This window comes from Pseudorca crassidens, chromosome 9 (assembly GCF_039906515.1).
Source record: "Pseudorca crassidens isolate mPseCra1 chromosome 9, mPseCra1.hap1, whole genome shotgun sequence".
In the NCBI taxonomy this organism is placed as follows: Eukaryota; Metazoa; Chordata; class Mammalia; order Artiodactyla; family Delphinidae; genus Pseudorca; species Pseudorca crassidens.
In genome coordinates, this window is record NC_090304.1 from 55077689 (window position 1) to 55103556 (window position 25868).

The 25868-nt window shown below is 53.5% G+C and overlaps 1 protein-coding gene across 1 annotated transcript; it reads right to left on the reverse strand.

Moving 5' to 3' along the window:
• Positions 1-875: 875 nt before the first annotated feature.
• LOC137231327 (guanylate cyclase D-like) lies at positions 876-24598 on the reverse strand. Its single transcript, XM_067751810.1, is given in 15 exon segments — positions 876-1120; positions 4633-4719; positions 6318-6412; positions 7269-7372; positions 8366-8535; positions 13904-14096; positions 14521-14684; positions 16036-16184; positions 19591-19740; positions 20042-20198; positions 20437-20618; positions 21232-21261; positions 22914-22947; positions 24210-24359; positions 24414-24598. Coding segments are annotated over 15 exon segments (2055 nt in total). The 5' UTR covers positions 24567-24598; the 3' UTR covers positions 876-883.
• Between the last annotated feature and the right edge of the window lie 1270 nt (positions 24599-25868).

Here is a 25868-nt window from a genome sequence, read left to right on the forward strand (position 1 = left end):
CACACACCCCAGCAGAACATTCTCCCCACGACACCCAGTTCAGTTTTAGTGCCAGCTCCCCCCTCCCAAGGGGTCTTTTGAAGAAGGACGAGTTTGTTTAGGGCTTAACCTGCCCCCTGGCCCCCGCCCTCTCCCCTCAGTCAAGGAAATGAATTCCACGTGTGCCTGGTCTGTCTGCTCTGAAATCAGCCTCGGGGGTTTGGAAAGTACACTTTGATGTTGGGAGCTAGTTTAATGAGTTGGATGTGGGGTTTTTTTTTTTTTTTCCTGTAAGACAGAAGTCTTATTTTCCTAAGAACCCAGGAATTATGACTCCCCTCCCAACCCCTCCCCTTAGATTCTGGGAGCCCAAGACCCGGACTCCCAACACAGTGCTCACAGATGCCCAAGAGTTTAGGCCAGCTCAGGGAGGAGAGGCGGGGAAGGAGTTAGCTTGTGCTGAACGTTTGCCGTGCGCGGAAGCCCTCTGTCAGGAACAAACCTCACGTGGGCCCGCTCCACACCCATCTTAGAGATGACAAAACAGAGGCTCTGAGAAGTGGTGTAACGTGAGCAGGTGGTCCAGTGGCTCCTGGAGCCCTCGACTGCCTGGCTCCAGCTCCTGGTCCCGTCTTGCTTCTGCCCAGGGCAGCTGTGCCACTCAGGACAAATGACCTCCTCCCTTGGGGCCTGGGCACCTTGGCTGTACGATGGGAATGGTGTTCTCAATGGAAGGAACAGTGAGCTCTATAACAAGCTCGCAGAGTCAGAACCATTTGTCCAGAACAAAGCGCTCTGGGAAAGGAGAGAATATTTCTCTTTTTATTGTTTCTGTGTCCCGAGGCAAGTTTACCTGTAGGATTCACACAGGAACGCATCAATTACTATCACTCTAGGGCACATGTTAACGAGCGCCCTGTTGGCCGCCAGGGAGCTCCCAAGGGAGTGCTTTGTGGGGAGTGGTGCAGGGAGAGGTCTTGGGGGTGTCCAGGCACAGGAGTCTCTGGGCCCAACATTGCTCCGTCCCTCTCCTCAGGGCCTGGCCAAGGCCCCACCCGAGCTCCAAGTCCCGTCTCTGCTCCGGTGGGCTTTGGCAAAGGCCACCTTGATTTCTTGGTTTATGAGGTCCTGCCAGGTGTCCCTAGGGGAAAAGGACAATCAAGAATAATAAACCTGGGCTTCCCTGGTGGCGCAGTGGTTGAGAGTCCGCCTGCCGATGCAGGGGACACGGGTTCGTGCCCCGGTCTGGGAAGATCCCACATGCCGCAGAGCGGCTGGGCCCGTGAGCCATGGCCGCTGAGCCTGCGCGTCCGGAGCCTGTGCTCCGCAATGGGAGAGGCCACAACAGTGAGAGGTCCGCGTACCGCAAAAAAAAAAAAAAAAAATCAAGCTATAGCATACAGTTCAAGTAAAAATTTGGTAACTGCCTCATAAACCCAAGTCCAAGACAAGTTCCCATCCAGCTGGCCCTTCCTGCAGAGATTCTGTGTGTCTGCCTGCATATCTGTCTGTGTTTCTGTGGGTCTATCTGTGACCTCATCTCCAAGCACATGGAGGGGCATGTGGTAGTGTTTCCACGTTTGTATGTATCTGATGCCCATGCCAGGCGGAGTGTGTATATGCGTTTGCAGGTGCACTTGGGTGCTCGGGCCCCTGTGTGCCCACCTGCTGGATCTGAGCCCGTGGGCCTAGGTGGGTGTGGGATTCTTCCCTGCTGCCTAGAGGCCTGGGAGGCTCCCAGGTCAGGTGGAGCTCACTGGGGCTAATCTCCGCTCTCTTCCCTCCCTGAGTCAAGAAGATGAAAATGTTGCTGGTGCTTTCTAAAGTTTCTGGCCTGGAGTGGAAACGTCATCAGCTGAGAGAGCTCAGGATGATGAACGGCTGCCAGACCTGCCGGTTCCCACTGCCAGGACGGGGTGGGTTGGAGCAGGGCTGGGAGCTCACCTGGCAGACCCGCAGGCATATCGGCCAGCCAGACTCTCCTGGGGGAAGTTCCATAAATGCATCAGCAAGAAATAGCAGGGAGAACCAAGTGCTACAGTGACACAGTGTTGGGAGATGGGCTGGCGGCTGCAGCAGGGCTCCAATCAGAGTGTGTGATGAGTCGCCCCGTGAAGGAAGCGGCGACAGAGCTGAGACCTGCAGGATAGGGAGGGACCAGGCCAGGGGACAGCGAGAGCAAAGGTCCTGAGGTGGGAAGCTCGGTGTGTCTTGAGGAGCAGCAGGGAGGCCCCGAGGAGGTGACTCACGGCAGAAGGTGCTGGAAAGCTGAGCCCGAGGGGCAGGCCCAGGCCAGACAGAGCGGGACCTCAGAGGCAGCATGAAAGGGTTCAGGTAGGAAGACCCCGAGGGTGTGAAACACGGAGCTTCCATGTGAAACGTGTTTGTGTTTTAGTGAAAGAGTGCCGGGCAGAGGTGGATGAGGGGAAATGGCGAGAGCCCCATAGTGACCGGGAGAGCGGGCGTGATGGAGAAGTCGTCAGCTTCGGGCTGTGATGGGAGCAGAGCTCCAGGACTTGCTGACTCCAGGACCGTGTCCAGCTTTCTGACAGGGTGGCGAGGCCACCCACAAGAAGAGAACTCTGGTGGAGGCCCGGCTGCCAAAGAACTATTGAGGGGGTCTGGGGCTGAGGCGTCAGGATAGGAAGGGATGCCCGGGGGAGGAGCCCTGTGCAGCCCCAGCAAGGAAGAGTTGGCGAGAGGAGAAGAGCGGCCGGGGAGCCCTGGGGGGAGGGGTTGGAGATGGGGAAGCACAGCTAGGGCGCCGAGGAGGCCTTGGAGAACCTTTCTAGGAAGAGGCCGGGGAAATGTTACCATGCAATCAGGCTGGTAACTAAAACTGCCCACGGAGCTGGTGACATGGGTAGAGGGCACCGGTGACCTCACAGAGCCTTCTGGGTGAGTGGTGGTGGAAGTCAGGCTGCGAGGGCCGGCAGGAGAGGAAGATGAGGAAGTGCAGTCAGCGTCGGCAGACGGGCCTTCTGAGAAGGCTGGCTGCCCACGGAGGCAGAAGTGGGGTGGAGGCCCGACGGCTGTGAGGTCAGAGGACGGCAGCTGGAGTAGAGGACCCAGAGGGACTGAACAGGGTGAGGGGGCCGCAGATGCTCTCCTGGGGGTGGGTAAGCTGGCGCTGCTGTGACCCACGGGAAGGCCAGGGAGGTCAGGGACCTGCCCCACGGCACACAGCCAGTCCCGAGCCCGGTCCTCTCCCGGCAAATCGTCTGCAAAGTTGAAGGACCCAGGGCTGTCTGGGGGCCTTTCTGTGAACACAAGCTGGTTCTGCACCCAGGAATCTGGAGTGTCCTTATAAAAAGGGTGCATCTGTGTGTGTGCTGCACCCCGAGGGTTTCTCCATATGCCCATCCATCCCCCTCCTCCTCCCTAGCTCGCTGGACCCCAGTGTGTGTCAGGGAGGGCACTCAGGGGTGAAGGTGAACAGGGCACTGCCTGCCCCCAGGCACTGCTCTGCCCGGGTTCCCTGGGGTCCTGAGGCCTGGGGGCAGCCTGACAGCTGGGGGGCAGGGATGCTCTGACGGCCCTCAGCTCCTGTCCATATCGATCCTTCCACTTGGAGGACGCGCAGCCTAGGCTGCTTTAGTGCTGGTCTTTTCCCAGGAAGCCCATGTGTGCCCCACACGTTTCTGGTCTTTGAGATATGGGAGGGGGCCATCCTGGAATTGCTGCGAGGAGTCAGTTGGAAGTTCTAATGAAGGAAAGACCCTGGGCAGGAAGCTCTGATGTGGTCGTGCTGTGGGCCCCTGATGGGGCTCTGTCCATCCCCCAGGCCAGCCACCCACTGGTGGAATGAGCCCGTGGGGCCCTGTGGGCCCCTGGGCTGCCTCATTTCTAGGAAACTAATTCTCAGCTATGGGCAGCACCTGCGCCTTGTGGCCCCCTGTGGACCGCCCGGCGCTCGAGTGGAAGAGAGTGAGGAACAGCACGTTGCAGTAAAATGTTCTTACTTCCCCCGCTCCCCCATCTCCCCTGGGTTGTCCTCAGCGAGGGACATGGGGCCGCAAAGCACAGAGGACACAGGAAAGAGCCCAACTGCAGGGCAGGCACCGGCTCTGAGAATCTGCTTCTTTTGGCCCCTAAAACAGGAGGGCCTTTGATCTGTAAATTCCTCGTCTTCGGAAATTGTCTGCAGTCAAATGCTCTACCCCTGAGCTACACCCCCCCCCCCCGCGGAAATAGTCTGAACGGTGACAAACGCCCAGTGATACTTATCAGCGTATCACCTGTAACGGGCTCAGAATGGCAAGACCCTACATGCTGAGTGACAAGAGGGAGGTTGAGCTAATCACGGCCGCCACATGTTGCAATCCTGATGCTGTAACTGCAAGTGTGAGTAAATGATACCCAGGGCGCTCAGGACGTTGAGCGGAGAGCACAGACCAGAATGAGAAGCTATGGAGGCAGCACGATCTCATCCATGACCTGGACATCAGAAACAGGCTGGCAGGAACCATGCTGAAGTGCTAACAGTGGCTGTCTCTCAGGACTGGAAAGGTGGAGATTATTTAATCATTAAAGAATTCTGTATTTTCCAAGTTATCCCCGCTAGGCAGGTAATACCTTTATAATCAGAAAAATAACAAGTATCAAATTTCAAACAACAGAGGCCAAGCTTTGGGGGAAATTCCACTTACTCACCCGGGGTTTGATGTCCAGAGGTGTGGGGAGGCGTCTGGGGAAGCCCGCCTTCCCCACCAGCCAGTAGGTCTCCTTGAAGCCCCTCCCCTGGAAGAGAGAGGAAAAGAGTTGAACGTACCTTCTCAAGCAGAGAGCCAGGGCAGAGACACGATTCCCACAGCTGGGAGGAAAGCAGCCTAGAGCCTGGAGGCAGATTGTCTGGGTCCAAATCCTGGCTCTGTCACTTCTAGCTGTGTGACTTTGGTCAACATACTTCACCTCTCTGTGCCTCAGTTTCCTGAATACCTCATAGAGTTGTGAGGATTAAATGAATGAATATTTATCCATTAGAGAAATAAATAAATAATGAATCATGAGTTCTATAACCAGCAGTCATGGAATACTAAGATCCCAGGATTCTGTGATTTTCCCAAACTGTTGAAGGATACAGTGGTCTCCCCTGGGATGGGGGTGCAGCTACCTGGGGGGTCAGGATGGGCTGCCCTAGAAGTTTCACATGCCACCTGGACCAGGGATGGGTATTGCCCCTTGGATCCCTCAGGTCAGCCCAAAGAACCTGAGGTTGGCATACTGCCCTCCCGACTCCCACTCTGCATCCCCTTCTGTCATCAGAATCCTCTGTTGCTTAGGACATCTAGTGCCTACTCCCCCAAACAAGACACGCCTGCCCTTACTCCACTCGCCCATAACTTCAGCCTCCAAAGCAAAGGATTCCACTTACACTGGCCCTCACAGGCTGTGTGACTTTGGACAAGTTACTGCTCCTCTCTGAGCTGCTGCTCTGACATTTCACTGTTTAATGAAGTGAGACCCGTGGAGCCCCCGACGGGAGTCCCCCAATTTCTGGGGCCCAGTCGCAACCCTGGGCCTTTAAATGCCCCAGCTGCTCCAGTCACTCCAGTAGGCCTGGCTCTAGCTGAGGAATTGGGGAAATGAAAGGGGGAGGGGTAGGAAGAAAAGTCATTCATAGGATGGTACCATTACCTTACTGAACATTAACATTAAAAAAAAAGAATGCAGACGTGACAGACCAATTTCTGCCTTTGAGGGCAGTTGGGCAGGTAAAACCCAACATCACACTGACAACATCAGAGGGCCAGCTGTGGGACTGGTGGGTGCACAGAGAAGGCATGACAGTTATTTCTGGGGGGAAAGAAAGAAGAAAAGTAGAGATTCCTGGGTCAGGGCAGGCTTCAGTGAGAGCTAAGTTCTGTGCTAGGGTTCTGAAGGATGAGTAGGAGCCCAACAGTGCTATGGAGAAGGCACAGGCTTTGGAGCCACCAGACCTAGGATTCAGCTGTGTGACCTTGGGTAAGTCTCTTTGCCTCTCTAAGTTAACTTCCTCAAATGTAAAATGGGGACGTGGATCCTCCTTTCATTATTTCTGTGGTAATTTCTGCGGTAATAATATCTGTGGTGCACCAGCGTGCTGCCCAGGCAGGTCATCCAAGGGAAGTAACTTCTCTGCCCCGGCCCTTCTCCTTATGAAGAGCCAAATGAGGGAGGGGCTCCCCGGAAGAAATGTTTCCTTAGAATTTGGGGAGCGAGGAGGACATTAAAGGTGATCAGCCCCAGGCCGGCATTTCCTTTAGCTATGTCAGTCAGATGAGAATCTCTCCTGCTGCCCGCAGAAACTGGACCTCTGGAGACATTTCCCATCAATCCCAGGAAAGAAAGTCTCTCACCTTTAGCTCAATCTGGTCTCTGATATCAATTTTGTAGCCTTCATCCAGGCTGAGCAGTGTCTGGGCGGTGCTTATGCAGACATGAATTCTGTATGCTGAGAAGAAAGGTGGTAGTCAAGTTACCACCTGGTGACAGCATACCCAGTGTTCGGTAAAATCATTAAGAGCCTGTAACAGCCCCAGTTCCAGCCAGTCATGCACACAACTCTGATTCATGCAATACCTTTTGCCTGGCCCTCTTGTCCCCCTAGTAGATTGCTGGGCACTAAAGTGGAGGTCTCAAGGGAAAGGAAACTACATGGATTGATTGTTAAGGAGAACTCAAGATGAAGTCAGAACTCTAGGAACATAATCTCTACTTGTAGGGAAGTCTTTGAAGGCTGAGCCAGTGCAGATAAGCAGTTATTTTTCTTTTAAGGGCAGGGCTCCCCTCTAGGGCCATGCATCTGATTAAGCAGGATACGTACTGAGCGACATTAGGGAGCACAAGATCTGTGCAGCCAGGAGCAAAGGCTCAGTTTTTTCAGCTGCTCTAGCCAGGCCATCAGAGAGGCTCCTGCTGCCAGCAAGGGTCTAAAACGGCATATTTTTTTTAATTGAAAGGGGTGTCCTCATTGGAAAGATGGGGAAACCAAGACCTAGAGGAAGAGCATTTTGCTCAAGGACACTAAGCACACTGGACCCAGTCAGGGTGAGGACCCATGTTTCCTGCCTCTGGAGTCGTTGTTTTCCCTGCAAATTCTCTCATGACATCACCACAAAAGCCCTGTGCAAAGTTAAAAGAACCAGTGACGTACATCATCTCCTTCTAGTTGTTTTACTGATAACTAGGGTACGCTGCCACCAGGCGGTGATTTGGTTACTAAGCACTGTTTCAAACAGCCAGGCTGCAGGGGTCCTTGAGAGAGTCCTTCCCTGGGCTTCCCTAGGATAGAAATATAAGACACTCATGTATCCCTGTAGACTCCATCCGGGATGCGGTGTTAACTGTGTCCCCAGAGAGGCAGTACTGAGACATGGTGAGACCCACAACCCCCGCCATGCAGGGCTCTGAAACTCAGATGTGCCCAGAGAGCTCCAGCAGGTCCTGGACCGAAGAGAAGTCTCTACAACACTCTTGTCCCCCCAGTTCTCCCCAAACTGCTGTCCCCACCCCACATCTTGGGCTCCAGCTGGGGGGTGAGGATGAAGCTGTATGGAATCTCCAAGAACACCCAGAGAGGAGATGACATCTATGCCAGGCTCTGGGCTGGGGGTAGGGGGGCACAGATAAATTGGAACCAGGCTCTGCTCTTAGGGTGCTTCCAGCCTGGTGGGGAGATATGTATAAACACTAATCAGTGTTGTGAAGAGGGAAGCACCAGGGCTGTGCCAGCCCAGAAAGAAGACTCTGACCCAGCCCAGAGGACTTCCTGGAGGAGGCAGTACCTAAACTGTGTCTTGAAGGATGAGAGAATGAGTCGGCAGGGAACAGCAGGTGCAAAGGCACAGAGGCACAGAGCCCACATGCCTGTAGGAAACTGCAAGTGGCTGGGTGTAGACAGAATACAAAGTGGAAAGTGGTGGGAGATGTGGCTGGAGAGAATAGCAAGGGCCTTGGAGGCTATGAGGGGGGTGGGGAGTTTGGACTTTATCCCACAGGTGAAGTTATGGAGGGAGGAAGGGGTGAGGGCACGAGAAGGATATTCTATAGTAGAGACCCTGAGGTCTCTCCTAGTCCCCTCCCAGCAAATATTGAGTTGTCTGCATGACCACAGAAGGTCTCTGTTCTGCCTCTTCCATCAGGCTGTCAGCTCCTCAGCATGGACTTAGATGACCTTGACAGATGCTGAGATAAAAAAATATATATGTGTGAATCTGAGCATCACAGATTCTTTGATTTATGACATCTGAGAACCTTAAAATAATAGAAGAAAAAAAGAATTGTAAAAATTTTCTATTATGGATTTTTAGAATCTCAGGATTCCAGAAGCACGCCATTGGGGTTGCCCCAGCCAGCGTCCCAGGCAGGGTTGGGAGACTCCCACAGCCCCAGGTCCATAGCTAAGTGCAGTCCAGCCCTGATGCGAATGGACACAGTGGGCACATGCCTCATCCGGAAGTCGCCCACAGAGCTGAGGATGTCCAAGGCCATGTTGGTGATCTCAGCTGCATGCTGGCTCCTGTTGCGCTGGGGCAGCCCTGTTGCCACCATTTAGGCATCCCCGATGGTCTCCACCTAGAAGTCACAGCCTTCATGCTCCAGGACAAGAACCCCCCCTCCTTCGACTGACCCACATCCCACACAAGGCCACCTCTCTGGAGCCCCTGACCCAGCCCTCAAGTCTCTGGCGAACAGTGCCATCCTTCCCAGGCCTCCCATCCCAGCCGCTCTGGCAATGACTGGACCCGCACATTTCAGATCACCTTTGTCTGAATTGCAGGTCTTACCTCTGACCCCAGACCATGAGCTCCTTGGCAGCAGCCCTGGGCGCCCCATCTGCACAGCACCGCAGCAGCAGATCAGGCTTCATCTGGAGAGGAGTACATGTATGTTGGATATATAACCTATTTCCCAAACGCTTGGCCTTCCAAGGTGTACTAAAAGGAAGGTAGCGTTTGAAATCCAAGAGATGTGGATACAAACCCCGGCTCTGCCATTTACCTTGGTCAGGCCACTTCGCCTGTGCAAGCCTCAGTTCCTCTTATATGAAATGCATATTAAAGATAAAGAGGTAAGAGCCAGTTTTGTCACAGATGCTCAATAAACAGAGACTTCTCTCGTTACCATCATCACCATCACCATCACCATCACCATCATCACCATCACCATCATCATCATCATCTTCTCCTGGGCTAATGCTTTTGGAGACGATAGAATCCCAGAGTCTCAGAATTAGGAGGGACTTTAAAGCCACCCACTTGCCTCCCCGTGGCTGTCGGTCCTGCTCACGTCTCCTTCCTCAGGTGGCTTCTTCTCCCTCGGGGCAACTCTGATTTACAAAAGTTGAGTTGGTTGGTAACCTGCCTTTCACCTGCTGGCTCCAGCTCTACCCCCTGAACTCAAGCCACAGTTCTTTCCTATTCTGAAGCTCATTATCTATTCTGAAGGCCCTGTTCCAGGTGCTGGGGACACAGATGTATACCGTGGCCTTCTCCCCTGCCACAGGCCAGGCCAGCCAAGGTTGAAGATGGCAACTCTACACCCCAAGTCTTCCCATCTGCAGGTTAAAGAGCCCTGCACTGCCACTCCTACAGCGGGCACATGCCGGCATCCCTCAGAGCTGTGGATCAGAGCTTTCCCTCTGGCCAGGCATAGCCGCTCTCCCTCAGCACCTGGTAGACGGTAATAATAATGACGACGCTTCTCGTGCCCACAGGGGGTGCTATAATTCAATAAATTTCTTTCACACACCATTATCTGTGGACTGTGCCCTACTACCTATGTCCCCCAGCTCTTTCCCTCACCCAGAATATCCCTGCCCCGATACCGGGAAGTGATCTGCCCTAATCATGCCACACTCTGCTCATATACTTACATTTGCTCCCTACAGCAAAAGGCTTAAAATTTACTCCCCATGGAGCTAGCAATCAGGGACTCCCATGATTTGCAGAATTTCCTGACTTATTCCTAACACTTGCTCCTGGTTCCCCACGTTTCAACCAAACGGGAAACCTCCTGCTTCCCGCAGAGACACTCAGCGCTTGCTCACCTCCAGGCCCTGATGGTCTCGTCCCTCTGCCTAAGATGGTCTCCCCCAGTCCCTATCTGTTGAGATCCAAGCCGGCCATCAGCCCAGTTTTCACTGCATCGAGTCCATTAAATCTCCCCGGTCACCAGCTGGGGAAAAGATGTTTCCTTCCTCAGTGCTGTGACCTCCATCTCCCTCCCTCCCCATCATCTGCACTTACTGTGAGCTGGCCTGAATGCGGCTGGGTCAGGGGAAGGGCTGCCCCCCACTGTGTACATTTCCACAGAGGAGAGAGACCTCCCACCCCACGCCCCTGGGAGAAATATGAGCAAGCCCTGGCTTTCCCTCTGCCCACACCCTTCTTCCCCGCAGGAGGACGAATGCATTATCTGATTGGCAAGATTGGAAGAAGGACTAAGTAAGTGCTCCCTTATTACTCATATAACCAGACACTATTCCAAACCCTTTACAAGAATTAGGTCTTCACAAGAATTCTGTGAGGTAGGTACTATTACTCTTGCCATTTTGCAGACAGAAACTGGGCCAGAGAGGTTAAGTCACTCGCCAACGTCACACAGCACAGACTTGAACTGGTTCGGTCTAGCTCCAGAGCCCATATGCTATGCTGCCTCCTGATGCACATGGCTTGGGCTCTTTCTCTCTCTCTGTTCTAACTCCACCACTGGCTTGCTGTGTGACCTTGGGCGAGTCGCCCACCTCTCTGAGCCTGTATCCTCATCTGTACAGTAGGGATAGTAACGCATCCCTCTGAGGGGCATTTCGAGGGTTAAATGAGATATCCTGTGACAATCCATAGGCCAGGCCAGTCCTCTGCAGACATTTAAGTGGTACATCTATACCCCCTGCAATTCTGTGCTTTCAGGGGGAGGGCTCAGCGCCTGCACGTGCTGGTGTTCATCGTCGTGTTGGTATGAACGACAGCACTTCCTCTCACACTGCTTAATCTACAGAACCACCCTGAGCCATAGGCACGTTCACCTCTGTTTTACAAATGGGAACTTGAGGCTCAGAGAGGTGAAGTGATGTGCCCAGGGTGGCTCAGCAGTACGGCTGGGGCCATGCCCACCCGCCGGGCGGAGTGGCTGAGGTGAACCCTCTCCTCCCCCGCAGCCCACTCGCGCCCTGCTCCAGAGTTATGTCCATGAAAGTGCTCACTCAGCGCGTGCTGGGAGGGAACCACAGACCCCTGTGGAACCAGGAAATGATCGCCTGGCTGCCTCCCAGTCCAGACCGGATTGAAGAGCGGTAACCAGATCCTGCTGGGACGGAGGGGAAACCAAGGCTGCCGCATAAGCGATGAGAGACGCGCTTGCACATGGGGAGGACCCGGCCTCCTGTTTCCCCACATCTGGATGGGTGTGCAGGCCTTGTTTTATTTCATTTCACTCTGCCAGAAAGATGCAGACCTCTTGGCCAGAGTTCAGAGCAGATCAGAAAGCGTGATTCAGAGCTGGGAGGGACACATGTGTGAGAAAAGATTAGCAGGGGAGGAAGAGACAAGGTCAGGGGTGACTCAGGGCACATCAAAGCTGCAGGGCTCAGCAAGACAAGATGAGGAATCTTTTCCTGGGGCCCACGGTAGCTCTGGAGGCAAGAGGGAAACTCAGCCAGCATGACAGAGAATGCCTCAGACCATGGGCTGGGGCAGGAACGGGGAATGGGAAGGAAGGTGTGTGCTAGGAATTCCAGTGGCTCAGGTTTCCGCGGGTCAGTGTGGGGCAGTGGACAGAGCTGGGCGGTGGTGGTGGACAGGGCACTTTCCTGTCCTGGCTCTGTTACCTACCAGCTCTGTGACCTCAGGCAAGGCACTTCCCTCTCTGGGCCTCAGTGAGCTCCTCATTTAGTCAGCACGTGTTTCCTGAGGACCTACCGTGTACTGGACATTGCCAAGCACTGGGGACAGAGCGGTTTAGGTTGGAACCAACAGGTCCAAGGGTAGTTATGAGAGCATCACACAGGAGCTCCTAACCATGTCTGGGAGGGCAGGGAAGCTAACTTGAGACCAGGCAGGAGCAGAAGCGGAGAGAGAGCAGGGTTCCAGGAGGGAACAGCATGTGCAAAGCCCTCGTGGTTAGAGAGCAAAGCTTGTGTGAGGAATACAGAGGACTGCAGGGGCAGAGTGCGGAGATGCAGTGGGGGGGGGGGGGGGGGCAGCTCCTGGAGGGCCTTAGGGGCCTCTACGAACCTGTGACTTTATCCTGAGGCTGTCCGTGTCCCGGGATGGTGAGCCCTGATGAAGTGGGGTTACAGGACCAGGATGCCCAAGTTCAAGTCTCAGCTTCACATTCTGTTGGGACTATGTAATTAGACAAGCTGCTTAACCACCTGTTTCTTCATCTGTAAATTAGGGGTGCTATTATCTACCTCATACATTGTTATGACGATCAAATGGGTTAATATATATAAGGCATCTAGACTGTGTACCAGTGTCTGGTATGCAGTAAGCACTCAGTAAGTACTGGAGATTCCTGTTGTCGGGACACTGTGCGTAATGCTACCAGCAGACTTCCTCGCACCTCAAAGAGTTAGTTCTCTCCTCTGAAACTTCCTGCCCATGCATCCTTTCCATCCTGGCTTCAGCCCAGGGCCTGGCCCTCCCCAGTCCCGGCTTTCCTGGAGGGTGGTGGCAGGAAGGGGGCTGGCATGTCACAAACGAAGGCTAAGGCCAGGGGAGCCAGAGTATGGCTGTTTCCTGGAGCTTCCTCCCCACCTCATCCACTGTGTCTGAGGCTGACCTAGGCACCCCCAACAATTGAATCAGAATAGGGTCAGGGGTGGGGTGGGAAGGCCCCCAAAGCAGGCGTAGAGGGCAGAAAGCTATTCACTTTCACAGGCTCACAGTTTACACAGCACTTCTACCAGGGGAAGAGGATCTGCCCATCATCTGTGAACCCCTGGGACTGGAGTCATTATTCCTGTTTTATAGATAAGGTCCAGAGAGGGGAAGACAAAGTGACACACAAGCTGGTGTTCAGGGTGGGACTCAAACCCAGAATCGAGAGGTGCACAGGGACTAGATTGTGGAGGATCTTGACAGCTCTGCCAAGGCCCCTGCTGCCCACTCCATCATCTCCCACCCACCACCCACTCCCACCACTGGCCCACTTCATGTCTAGCCATCACGACCCATTCAGCATCCCTCCCAATTACTAGGTCCACCCTCTCAAGCCTCAAACTTTAGCACTTTATTTCCCCATTGCTTGCCTGGAGCAATCACACCCAGGCTGGACAATGCTAGGAAGACACCTCCTCCAGGAAGCCTTCCTTGCTCTTTACGCATCTACTCCTAGCTGGATTTGGGGCCCTCTCAGCCTCCAGCACTGAGAGCTCGCCAAGGGCAGGCACAGAAGCTGACTCACCTGTCGGCCCTTGCCTGGCACAGGTTGAATTTCTTTTCCCCACCTCTTAAATCTGGGCTGGCCTTTTGACTTGCTTTGACCAATAGAATATGTCAGAAACGGCAATGTGCCTGATCCCAGCTTAGATCTCAAGAGGCTTCTGGGCTTCTGCCTTCTCTCTCAGAACTTTGCCACACCATGTAAATAATACCAACTCACCTGCTAGAGGGTGAGATGCCACGTGGACCAGAACTGAGTTATCTCAACAAAGGCTCCAGAGTCCGGCCAAGATCAGCAGAGTTTCCTCTCACCCACAACTGACCACAGATGTATGAGTGAGACCAGCTGAGTCCACAGACATTTCCAGCTGGACCTATAGGCTTGTGAGCAATAATAAATGCTTATCATTTTACACCACTGGGTTTGGGGAGCTATTTGTTACACAGCAATAGCTTACTAATAAAAAATGTATAAATAAATGACCAGAAGTAAATGTATGATGCAAACACAACATAGAGGACGGAGAGATGGAATGCCTGCCTCTTGGTCCTCTCACCTTATACACGTCATGGTTGCCCAGAACAGCATCAAACAGTGTGCAGAGGTCATCGAGCAAGCCCACCACCTCAATGGGCTCACTCAGGGCTGAGATGGTGGTAAAGCCTACAGTGTCACTGAAGTATATGGTAACCTGGTCAAAGTACTCTGGCTCCACAGTCGCCCCCATTTTCAGAGCTTCAGCCACAGACCTGAAGGGATGGGAAGGGCCAGAGTCACAAGGTGGGAGGACCATCTTTCCACAGTTGGAAGTGAGAGAGGGATATTTGGGGGAAAATCCTGGGTTGAGTGTCAGGGGATCTGGGATAGCTCTGTTGGTGTGCTGGCTCCCCTCCAGCAAATACCTGCCCCTCTCTGGACATTATTTCCTCTGAGGTCAGATGGGGGACCCTGTACTTTGTCCTTGTTCCCTAGGGAAAGAGGCAGCAGAAATTCAATACTCATGTGCCCCCAACAGTGCCTAATACATGTAAGCATTCTATTAAAATATGTTGGATAAATAAACAATGAATGAACTGAATGAATTAATGGAACCCAGATTTACTGAGCACCTACTATGTCCCAGGTCCCATGCTCCGAGCCGCTGAGGCTAGAGCCACAACCAAGTCCACTCACGGCAGGAGCATCTGAGAGAGCAACCTTTCCATCTTCTGTCTCTCCAACTCCAGCTCCTCAGTCCACTCCTGGGTCAGGCCCTCCAGGTTCTGGGAATACTTCTCCAGCAGCCGCAGCATAGAGTCAGCAACATTGGTCTTCTTGCCTTGGTTGATGCTTTTGAACTGAAAATGGAATGAAAATCCCAATTTGTCCATGAAGGTCAGCACACTTGGCCCTCAGGTTGAGAATCTGGACCACAGGAATGAACCAGACATAGTCCCTGCCTGGAAGAGCCAGATGGTGGGGAGCAGATATGTAATAGACAAGGGATGGCAACTCTGACAAGTGAAAGCACAGATGGCTGGGAGGAAAAATGGGTTGGTTCTCTATGAGGTGAACAGGCAGGGAGAGGACTTTGCAAAGGAAAGTTTGCCCAGCATTGCATCACCATTAACAAACACACTGGTTCTCACAAAAACACTGTGGAATAGGCATTCTTTGTTCTCAAAGATAAGTGGATGGATGGATGAAGAGATGGGTAAATAGATAAAAGCAATGTATGTAGATTATTTACGTATATAATCTATTTCTTCCTCTTTATTTCTCTCCCTTTTCAAAAAATTGTTTACAAAATAAAATAATAAATATGTAAGGGTGCTGGGACCAAAGGAGAGTAAAGGTTAAAAAAAAATTGTTAATCCAGGAGTGAGGTCTATATGCAAAATGCATGCTAGAATTTGGTCACAGTTTCGGATATGAGCTTCCTAGCAACAAAGCAAAGAGGGAAATAGAGATTACGTAATCTATGGAGTCCATAAGACAATGGAGTATTAAACTAGCTGCTCAAAAGGAACACAACTACTGCTGGTGCTGAGCAGAGAGAAGTGCCTCTCTTAGGTCTTCATAAGAGGACATTCACATGTTGTTATGAATTGTACCTTCAACAACAACCTTATAGGAAATATGGCACCCAGTCTCCTAGGGAGACTTCCTAGAACCTTCCCCAGTATGGTTTGCGCCTTCCCAAAGTGCAGTCAGTAGGAGAAGCAAATTAATGATGATCAAAGTGACGGGGTTCATTCCTGTCTAAATCCAGCATCTCGACCTTTGTGTGTGTATAGGTGTGCATATTCGACCTTCATTAATACTGCTTCTCTCGGGCAAACGTCTGTAAGGCAGGTAGTAGCAGCAGCCCCTGAAGAGCGCCTATTTTGTGTTGCTCATCAAAAGCAGAGGCATAAGCTTTAGAGGTCATTTGCCATGAGTGTGACAGCTGCTGACCTTGAGACACAGCACTTAGCACGGGTCTTGGTGCTCAGGAAGGCAAATGTCCCTGAACCCAGAGTTCTGAGAAAGCTTTCCTCAGATGGTGGACCTCAGGCCTCACCCTCAGCGATGACGATGCTGGCCCATTGCCCCCTTTCTGCACAATGGTTCCAGGCCCCGGGGAGAGTGTGGGGCCCCCGCTGGGGAAAGTGAGGTGAACCGATCAGCCGTTTCTTGTGAGCAGCCAGCTCCTCTGGGGACGCTGACCTGGGTATAGATCTGGTCCAGGTTGGGTCTGTCCTCCGGAGCCTCCTCCCAGCACTGCTCCATCAGCAGGATGCACTCAGGTGGCCCGTGGTCAGGAGACACTAGTGGCCGGCACAGGCGAGGGGGAGACACCACCTTCCTGATGATTTCTGCAACAAGCACGGGCCGGGTAGTGGGGCTGAGGTCCTCAGGAGGGCTGGTGGGAAGGGGTGGGCCTGGGATCCTGAGACGGAGGGCAGGGTGGGCCTGTGGGGTGCAGACATCAGGCCCCGAGGGTATTCCTCAGCCCCTTGATCTGTGCCCCAGGACGTGCTGGCCAGCGGGCCAGGATCGCTGTTTTCCTGGGTCTGCCCCAGTGTGGCTGGGGAAGGGGTCTCAGCCTGGGAGACAGGTGAACAGGGTTTGAATTCTGGATCCGCCACCACCTCTCTATGAGATGGTGAACAAGACAGCAATCTCTCTGAGCCTCAGTCTCCCCATCTGTGAAATGAGCTTAATAAACTGCCTTCTTAAGAGGGTGCTGAGGGAGGAGATGACAGAAGCTAGATCTCGGGGCACTAGGTTCACTCCACCCCCTGAACCCTGCACAACTTGTTACTGCTCTGTTACCAGCAATGGCCACGAATGTGCTCGAGACCTGCACAGTGCAGCTCTTTCTACCAGCCCTGCCACCCGGAGGCTGTCTGGTACCAACTCTCCACAAGTGTGAAGCAAGACTCTGCTTATCACTGTCACCATCACGATGACTCTTCTCCCAGGACCACCCCTGCTGTGGACCTTCCTGTCCCCGCTCCACGTGATGAAGACCACAGACTAAGTCCAGACCAGACAGATCGACGATCCAGCTCCGTCTCTGCCACTTGCCATCACTCTGTGCCTCGGCTTCCCCACCTAACAACCGATGGAAATAACCCCACCTCGAGAAGCTGGAGTGGGGCCTGGGGGAGCTGAGAGATTCACAGGAGCACCGGGAGGACGTGAGGCTGGGTACCAGGCTCAGGCTCTCAGCGGCACAGGAGAGGACTTCGAGATGATCCACTTATATTCTGTACACGTTATGCCATCTCTCTGAGCCTCAGTTTCCTCACCTATCAGAAGGGCATAATAATAGTACAGACCGCACAGGGCTGTTAGAGGTATAGCAGGTTAATCTCTGAGGAGGGCTGAGATCCTCCTCAGAGACGGTGAGGAGGTGGGTCCCTTGGAACCAGTGAGGAGAAGGTTCTTTCTGGATTTCCCTTGGCTGGCCTCCTTGTTGGGGGCAGCCCATGATTCACTGTCCCATTTTACAGACAGGGAAACTGAGGTTCTGGGGTGGTGAACTAGGTCACCCACAGCCACAGGGTCAGTAACAAGCAGATGCTGGAACTGAGCCTGATCGCCTCCCAGCCTGCACGATTTTCTCTGCCCAGAGGTTCCCAGTCTGCAGGCATCAGACCCTGAGGGCCTCTGAGTAAAGGGTCTGGGAAGCTGTATGTGCTTGCAAAGGAGTGTGTGCAGATGGAACCAATAATAGATCACACACACACACATGTCCAGCTCTTTTTCAAAAGCATTTGGATGGTGTTGTGATGAGTAAAATACAGATCCATTTCAAAGTGTTGCTGATTTCAGAGCAGATTTTTGTCTTTGGGCATTTCCTCAGTCGGCGGATATTAAAAGTCAAATAGTAGCGTGTGAAGCTCAAAACTGTTTTGTCATTAAAGTGGAGTCCTCACAGGCAAGCATGTTGGGAAACCCTGGCCCAGGCCAGGCCGGGTCTCGGGCTCCCTCCCCATGCCGAGCCTGCTGTCCACACCCAATGCATCACTGTGATGGACCAGCCCTGCTGACTGCTGACCGGGTAGGCTGCACATCCAGCTCCGTGGAGAAGTTGCTCCGTGGATGACTCCAGGACATTTTAGGGCAAGAGCACTGAGCTCACCCAAATCCTAGACCCATGGCTTCCCGCTAGGGAGTCCCTTCCCCTCTCTGAGCCTCACTTCATTCATCTCTGAAAAGAGTGCACTAGCCCACCTCACAGGGTTGTCCAATGGAATAACGCATATGAAAGTGCTTTGGAAACCACAAGTATCCCCCCCAGCCACCACAGGATCTTAAAAAGATGCTATTTCTAAGAGCAAGGAGGTCTGCTTCCAACTGGGAGAGTCAGGAGAGAACATGGGATTCCCCACTAGCACACCCCTAAAACCACCCAGTATGCCAGGCACTTTGTCTAAGGCATTTCACCGAATCCTCACAAATACTCTGAGAGGCAGGCATCATGGTCCCCATTTTACAGATGAGAAAACTGAGGCTCAGAGCCTGAAAGAGATTTATTCAGAGTCACAAGGTGAACTGGTGTGGAGCTGGTCTCAAGTCCGTGTCCCCCAAAGACTATGCTCTTGACATTTTACCGCCTGAGACCAGGAAAACTACAGCCAGGGAGTAGCAGGTCCGGGACTGACAGCCCAATCTAGGGGTGACCCTGGGGTTCCAGACCTCGTCCCTAAAGCATGAGAAGCCCTGCACGGTGGCATGGCTGACAGACCCATCCGGCTGGTCCCCTCTGTCTCAGCAGGCAGATGTTGCCAGGGGCGGCGGAGCAGTTGAGGAGAGTTGAACAAATGGCACGACCAAGCCCCTTCCCTTCCCACTCTTCCACCCCATAAATCTGGGGCCTGGAATGCTCATTATTCATGGAGTAATGCTTTGGGCAGAAAAGAAGCGAGGCCAGGCCTCCCTGTGAGTTAAAGATTATCCATCTGGGGTGGGAGGGGTGGTGGGTTCTGCTCCATCCCTGCCTGTACTGCAGGCCGAGATGCAGGGTATCTGTGAGACAGGTCCCTGGGACTGGACAGAGGCAGCAGGGGGACAATTAGAAGAGCAGCCTAGAGTCCAGGGAGCCCCGACAGAGAACATAGAAGGGGAGGAAATATTTCTGAAGTTGGGCCCTGGCACTGGGGTCAGAAGAGAAAATGCCTAAGACCAGGTGATGATGAGGAAGGTGTGTGTGATCACACCCAAAAGCAGGGGGACAAAGATGCTCTTCAAGGAGCCCCACTCAGGCAGAGGACCAAGCCCCCAAATACTGAGCAGACTGGTGACATCAGGCATGGACCGGATGTCTGACACATTTTAAAATCTGATCCCCACTATAAAGATGGGAAAACTGAGGCTCAGAGAGGGTAAGTGATTTGTGTAAGGTCATGTAGTAAGTAAATGATCCAGGGGGAGTACTGAGGTCTACACAGACTCAAAGTCTGTGCTGGGCAGCCCGGTGGTAAGGGCATGAGCACCTCCGGACACGGCAATGACACTGGGAGAGGAAGGAAGGGGTTGGGCTTATACCCAGGAACCAAGGTCTTTGCCCTGGAGCTGGTCAGCTGCCATTTTGGCAGAGTTGCTGAAGGCTGCCTGGTTTAAGTCAAAGAAACGCAATTCTTGCTGTCAAACCAGGCATGTGTGTCTGTGTGGTTATTTTCAGGCCCCAATTTCCTGATGCTCACAGAGCTCCTCAACTACATGGGGTCTCCGCCAGAGACAGGCCAAGGAAGGAGGAGGACGATGCTGTACCTTCCGCTGAGAGCCCTGGGAAACCATAGTGCAGGCCCCAAGTCAGCACCTCCTGCGGGATGATGCCGACGCTGAAGGTGTCTCCTTTGAGGGTGCCCCACCCGGGTTCCCCGGGCCCCCGCAGCAGCTCTGGAGCTGTCCACAGCAGCTCTGCAATCACAGGATGAGGCCACACAGCCGTCACCCACTGACCACCCAAGCTGGGCGGTACTTCACACATGTGGTGTCATCGTCCTCTCCCTACAGCCCCGGAGGAGGGAGTTGCTTCTGTCCTCCCCCATTCACAGGTAAGGGCCCCGAGGCTCAGAGAGGAAAAGCCATCTACTCAAGGTCACACCACAGGAAGTACCGGAGCACCGGACATCTCCCCCCTCCCCTTGCCTCACAAGCACCCAGTTTAAACAGAGGCCTCAGAACCTACTGGCAGCCTCCTGCCCACCCCTGAGCTGACCTTCCGAGGCTGGCCGGGGGCGGGGAGCCCACTGAGCGTCCAGGAGCTCTGCATAACCGTGGTCAGTGACCTTCAGCACAAAGCATCCAGCCACCACACAGTTTTGGGACTTGAGGCAGCCATGAGGGAAATGCCGATGGTGCAGATACCACACACCCTGGAGTGGAATGATGGGGGTCCCTTAGGCCTGTGGTGAATGAAAGGACCCCTGCTTCTCTCAGAATTCCCACGGACCCCAGGAAACCTTCCTGCCTCCCCCTCACCCTTTGCCACACTGTCAGATTTTTCTCAGTTAGACAAAGTAGAAAGAGCCCAGGCCTAGGATATCTGAGCATCTCTTGTCTCCCTTCCCTCCCCATTGCCTCCACAGCTCCAGGTTTGAGAAGGGTTCTCACACGGATCATATCCAGCACCAGGGAGGCCTTGAAAGTCCAGTCCAGCCGCAGAGCCTCATTCCGCAGCAGGTCCTCCAGGCTGCCCCGGGCACAGTGCTCCAACAAAAGAGCACTGACCCCAGGGGCCACAAAGAAGCCCAGGAAGGTGGCAATGTTCTCATGTCGCAGCTCCTGCATCTGCCAGGGCAATGGTCACCTTAGCAGCCCGCAGGGGACTCTCAGAGTGTGGACATCTGACCCCCAGTACTTAGCACCCAACATACAGCTGAACGCAGAGAGGCATCAGAAATGTTGGATGGATGTGATGGGTGGATGGATGGATGGATGGATGGATAAAGGAGGAGTGGATGATGGATGGATGAATGATGAATGGGTGGGTAGATGAAATGGGTGGTTGGGTAAGTAGATGGGTGGCTGGTTGAATGAATGAGCCAGCGAAATGAGTGTGTGGAAGCGTCATGGATGAGTAAGCCAACTCCACAGAATAGGGATCTCGGCCTTTTCTCAACCTAAGTGACATCATGGACCTAGAAACTGTGCAAATTCTCTCCCCAAGAGTCAGAGACTGATGAGCAGAAGAGCAGAAGAGATCAGGCACAAGATGAAAGCAGTCCAGCAGGTCAGAAAGCTCGAATCCAGCCAGCAAGGCTAGCATTCGCCCAAGCAGGAAAGATGAAACCATCGTCTAGCATGGCCTTCCTCACAAAAACAGTTCCGGGGTCAACTAAGTGGAGGAAACCTGAATACTCTTCCCCCTCCTTAGAGATCTGCACGCTTATTAGCATACGCAGTGAGGTAAGAATGGCCTCAAATCCGTAGACACCCCTGCTGTCAAGAGCTTGGGCCTCTGTCCCCTCCCCTTGAACCTGAGCAGGCTCTGTGACACTGTGACCAATAGAACACGGTGGAAGTGATCTTGTGTGTTTTGGGTCCAGGTCTTAGGAGACCGACAGCTTCCATTTCCTGGAGCCCTCTCAGTTGGAGGCCTGAATGCTCGTAAGAAGTCCCTCTACCCTGAGTCACCACACTGGCGAGATCACCGGGAGAGGCCCTGAGACCATCCACAGTGGGAAGGCATGTCCTGATGAGTCCTCTCTTCCAAGCACCCAGCCAAGGCCCCACGCATGCAAGTGAAGACATCTGAGGCCTTCTAGACGGGGGGTCAGCAAACTTTCCTGTTAAAGTCCAGATGGTAAATATTTTTGGTTTTGCAGGCCTTGCAATCTCTGTCACAAATACTTCTGCCATTGCAGTGTGAAAGCAGCCACAGAGAGTTCCATAAACGAATGAGCATGGCTGTGTTCCAATCACATTTTTTCCTACAGAAACAGGCAGTAGACTTGATTTGACCTGAGAGCCAAGCACTGACAGCCCATTTACAAGCCGAAAAGCCACTGAGCGACCCCCAATACAGGTCAAGTGGAACCGAAGAGCTGCTTGGCCGAGCCCTGCTCAAATTTCCTACCCACAAAATTGTAAGATATCATAAAATGGCCGATGCTTAAAGCCACTACATTTTGGGATAAGTTGTTACACAGTCATAGATAACCGGAACAGCATATTAAAGGTTCTGATAAGTCCTGTGTCTAAGCCAAGAAACTTCCAAACTCATCTGCCCACAGATAGAACCTTTTCTTTTAAGAAACATCTGCACGTGTTGATTGCAAGATTCCCACTGGGAAATGCCTCACCTAACCTCCAGACACTGAATCTCTCCGAAGCTGATTCCAGATGGTGGTGATGTTGGAAATAATAATAAAATCCGCAATTTTCCAAAGGCACTCTACTTGCCAGAGACAGTTCTAGGTTATTTCATCAATTCTCTCCAATCCTCATAATTCCCCTGGGGTAGATTTCATTAGCTCCATTTTACAGGAAAGCTAAGTGTCCTATGGAGGCAGGATTCCATCTCAGGTCTTCCTGACTCAAATCTTATGCTCTGTCCTCCATCCCACAGTGCCAGTGCTTCTCGGGATGGTGACCAACTCGGGGGTGAAGGGGCTTATGTGAGTAGTGACGATAGGTGACTGGAAGCTCCCCGAAGAAAGGAATCCTGTCTCTTTTCTCCACAGCTCTGTCCCCAAAGCCCAGAGCATAGGCGGTGCTCAAAAAATAGTGGACAAATGAATGGATGTGTAGAGGGATGGAGGATACAGTTGAGGTCCTTCAGTGGTGCTGACGGTACCATGTGAGGATAGTGATGAAGAGGAGTGTGCCCCTGGTAGCCATGGGGATGATCGTATTGGGGTGGTGATGTGCCGTTGGGGAGCTGGTGTGGGATGGTGACAGTGATGGTGTATATCTGTGCTGACAATGGGGCAGTGATCATGATGATAGGAAGCACTTCCTTTTTTGAGGCTAGAATCTTCTGCATTGAGTAAAGACCAATCCAGACCGGTAAGGGTCTCCTGACAGCACCCCGTCCGCAGCCCACCCTCCACGCCCTCTGCAGCTCTACCTTTCTCAGGAGGCTGCACCAGCTTCAGACGTCTTCAGCCACACCCACTCTCCCTGTTTAAGAAGAGACAACAAGAGTTCACCCCCTGCTGGTCCCCAACTTGGGCAAACCCTCCGCCTCTCTCAGCCTCAGCTTCTTCCCCATAAATGTGCTCTTTCTGTGTGCTTCAAGCCAGGAAGAGCCCGGCCAGCGGAAACTAGTCAGACTTTGTCTCCTTTGGTTGACAGACCTCAGTTCTAGTCCTCACTCCACCACTTTCTAGCTCTGCGACCTCAGACAAGGGACTTCCGTTTTCTGAACTTCGTGTCCCAATTCTGTAAAGCGAGGATGACACCCACACCCACGTTGAGAGAGCTAACGAGACAGCGGATAGAAAGTGTGTTAGCTCCCAGTGCCGAGGTCGGCTTTACTCTGCAGGCCTTGGGCACCTAGGACACCCCAAACCCAGCGAAGTGAGGGGCTCTCTGTGACCCAGGAACCCTAGGGGAGGGTGAGAGAGGGCCTTGGGCAGGGGCTCTGTCCTCACCCAGGGCTTTCTGTAACCTCAGCTTTCTCTCCCCACCCGCCCCCGTCACTGATGGATTTCTGCCTCAGCCTCGCCCGCAGCTCATTCAGAGGAGCAGACAAAACATGCTTTGTACATCATTAAAGCCTCCTTTCAGCAGAAGAGAAAAATGATGGGATTCCCCAAGGGAGAAGGTGGAACCGAAGAAGAAAGAGCCTCATGTGGCTTCCCCTAGAAATAATTAGCCCGGTTCATCGACCGGGGGGCATGGGATAGGAGAGTCAGAGCAGCAGTCAGTTGTTGAATTTGAGAACCCAGCCCCCGAGAAATCACAGTGGCCTCAGCAACTTTAAAACCTTGCTGGTCTCACCTCTGACCTTCCAGCTTCCCTATCAGCGGGTGGCCCAGGCTCTGTCCGGAGGCCATCCTGGGCTGGGCGCTGCCCCACACTCAGGGCCTCAGGGACCCAGGATCTCACTGTCCCTTGCCGAAGCAAGCAGGAGGGTGACCTAGGTTGGCCCATTGCTGAGAGAAGCCCCGGGGTAGACCCATGCAGGCAGTGCCCAGGCCCAAGTGGCCAGGGACCAGTTGTTTCCCAAGGTCAGGTCACAAAACACGTGTGACTAGGAGCTGGGAGTCCTGCTTCCCACTTCTAGCCCCGCCACCGACTTGCTGTGGGACCCAGGAAAGTCGCTGTCCCTCTCCCCGCCTCAGTTTCCCATGCTATAGCAGGAGTGGGGATTCCCTTGGGCTCTCCCAAACTGACGACAGTTCTTGAGACCTGAGCAGGGAGGTGGCAGAGGTCCTCACCTGGTACAGAGCCACACTGGTGGGCTCCTGAGGGGCTGGCAGGCTCCTTGCTGACCCCTGGGCCACTGACCTCAGGCTCCCTCCATCTGCGACACTTCTTGATTCACTTGCACTGTCCACGCGCAGCCTCCAGAGGGCGTGGCCAAGACCCTAGACCGGCTCTGTCTGCCGCTGCCCACCCAGCCCGGTGCCTGCCCCACCCACCCATCTGCTCGGGGGCCGGTGGATGAAGGTGAGCTCCTGGGCTGTCAGCAAGATCCAGTAGGGGCCCCGCACGAGCTGCAGCTGCTGGATGCTCAATCTGGAGGTGAGAAAAGTGCAGGACAGAGAGGATGGTGCAAATATCACTCCCCCCATCCGGCTCCTCGGATCTGCCTCTGACCCAGAGCCCTCCCCCGTCCTCTCCCTGTTTCCCTTCCTGTCTCCCCATCAGTCCCAGCTGGGCTGAAAGGGCCCCACAGACCCTGCTCAGACCCCATGACTGTCCTGACCACACTCTGGCCCTTGTCTGCCAGCATGTCAGGCTCTTTGCACTAGACTGAGAGCAGCTGGACAGCAGAGCCTGTTTCTTATTCATCTCGGGGTCCCTAGGCACCTTACAGAGGGACTGGACAGGCAAGATGCTGAATAAATACTGTGGATCCCTGTCAATGATTATCCTACTTCTTGCACACTCCCCACGATGGGCCACTCACTACCTCTTTTGGCAGCCAATTTCAGTGTCATTCACTTTGACTGTTAGAAGGGCCCTCCTTACACTGAATCTAAACCTCTCCAGCCCTCATATCAGGATTGGGTGTGAAAAGGCTGCTCAGGACCGCTGGGCAAGGTGGAGAGGGCTACTTTGCTTAGGCAACCCCAGCTTCTGCCTGGGCTGGCAAGGTGGTGAAATGCCAGGCCCTATTCTGGAGAGAGGACATTGACCTCCACTGCCACAGAAGTTGGGGGGAGGCACACCTTCTTCCTTTGCCTCCCTCCCTTCCTGTCTTTTGCTGAAGAATAAGCACTGTCTGTCTGCCCGCCGATGAATCTCTCCCAATTTGAGTTAAGTCCAGATAATAATAACAGCACTGAATAGCTTGTAGTACTCACTATACTATCGCACATTGTATTGCAATGAACACCTATTCTAAGGATGTCACGTATTTCAATTCAGTTATTCCGCACAACGACCTCTAGAAGTAGGTACAGTCATGACCATGATTTTGTGGAAGAGAAAGCAGAGAGATAGGCAACTGTCTGTGAGTGGCAGAGCCTCGGTTCAAACCCAAGCAGCCTTGCTCAGGCATCTGGGCTCCCAACCACCGCCCACGCTGCCCCTCACCCAGGCTCCTAGAAAGGAAGCTTGACTTGCCATCTGGAGGAGGTGAGGGAAGAACCATAGACAGGAAAGCGGTCCAGGCCTAGGGAGCCGCAAGCACAAGGGTTCTGAAGCAGCAGTGTACCTGGTGTATTCAACGGGAGGGCAGAACCACATGTGAGGAAGACGGAGGGCAGGGAGCTGAGGGCAGAGAGGGCTCTGGCTGGACTCCGGGCAAGGGAAGCTTCTGCAGCTCTGAGCAGGGGAGAGCCAGATCTGACTCTGTTTTCCGAGGATCCTCCTACCTGCCACGGTGAGGTCCAGGACAAGAGCAGAAGCAGGGAGGCCTGCAGGGAGGC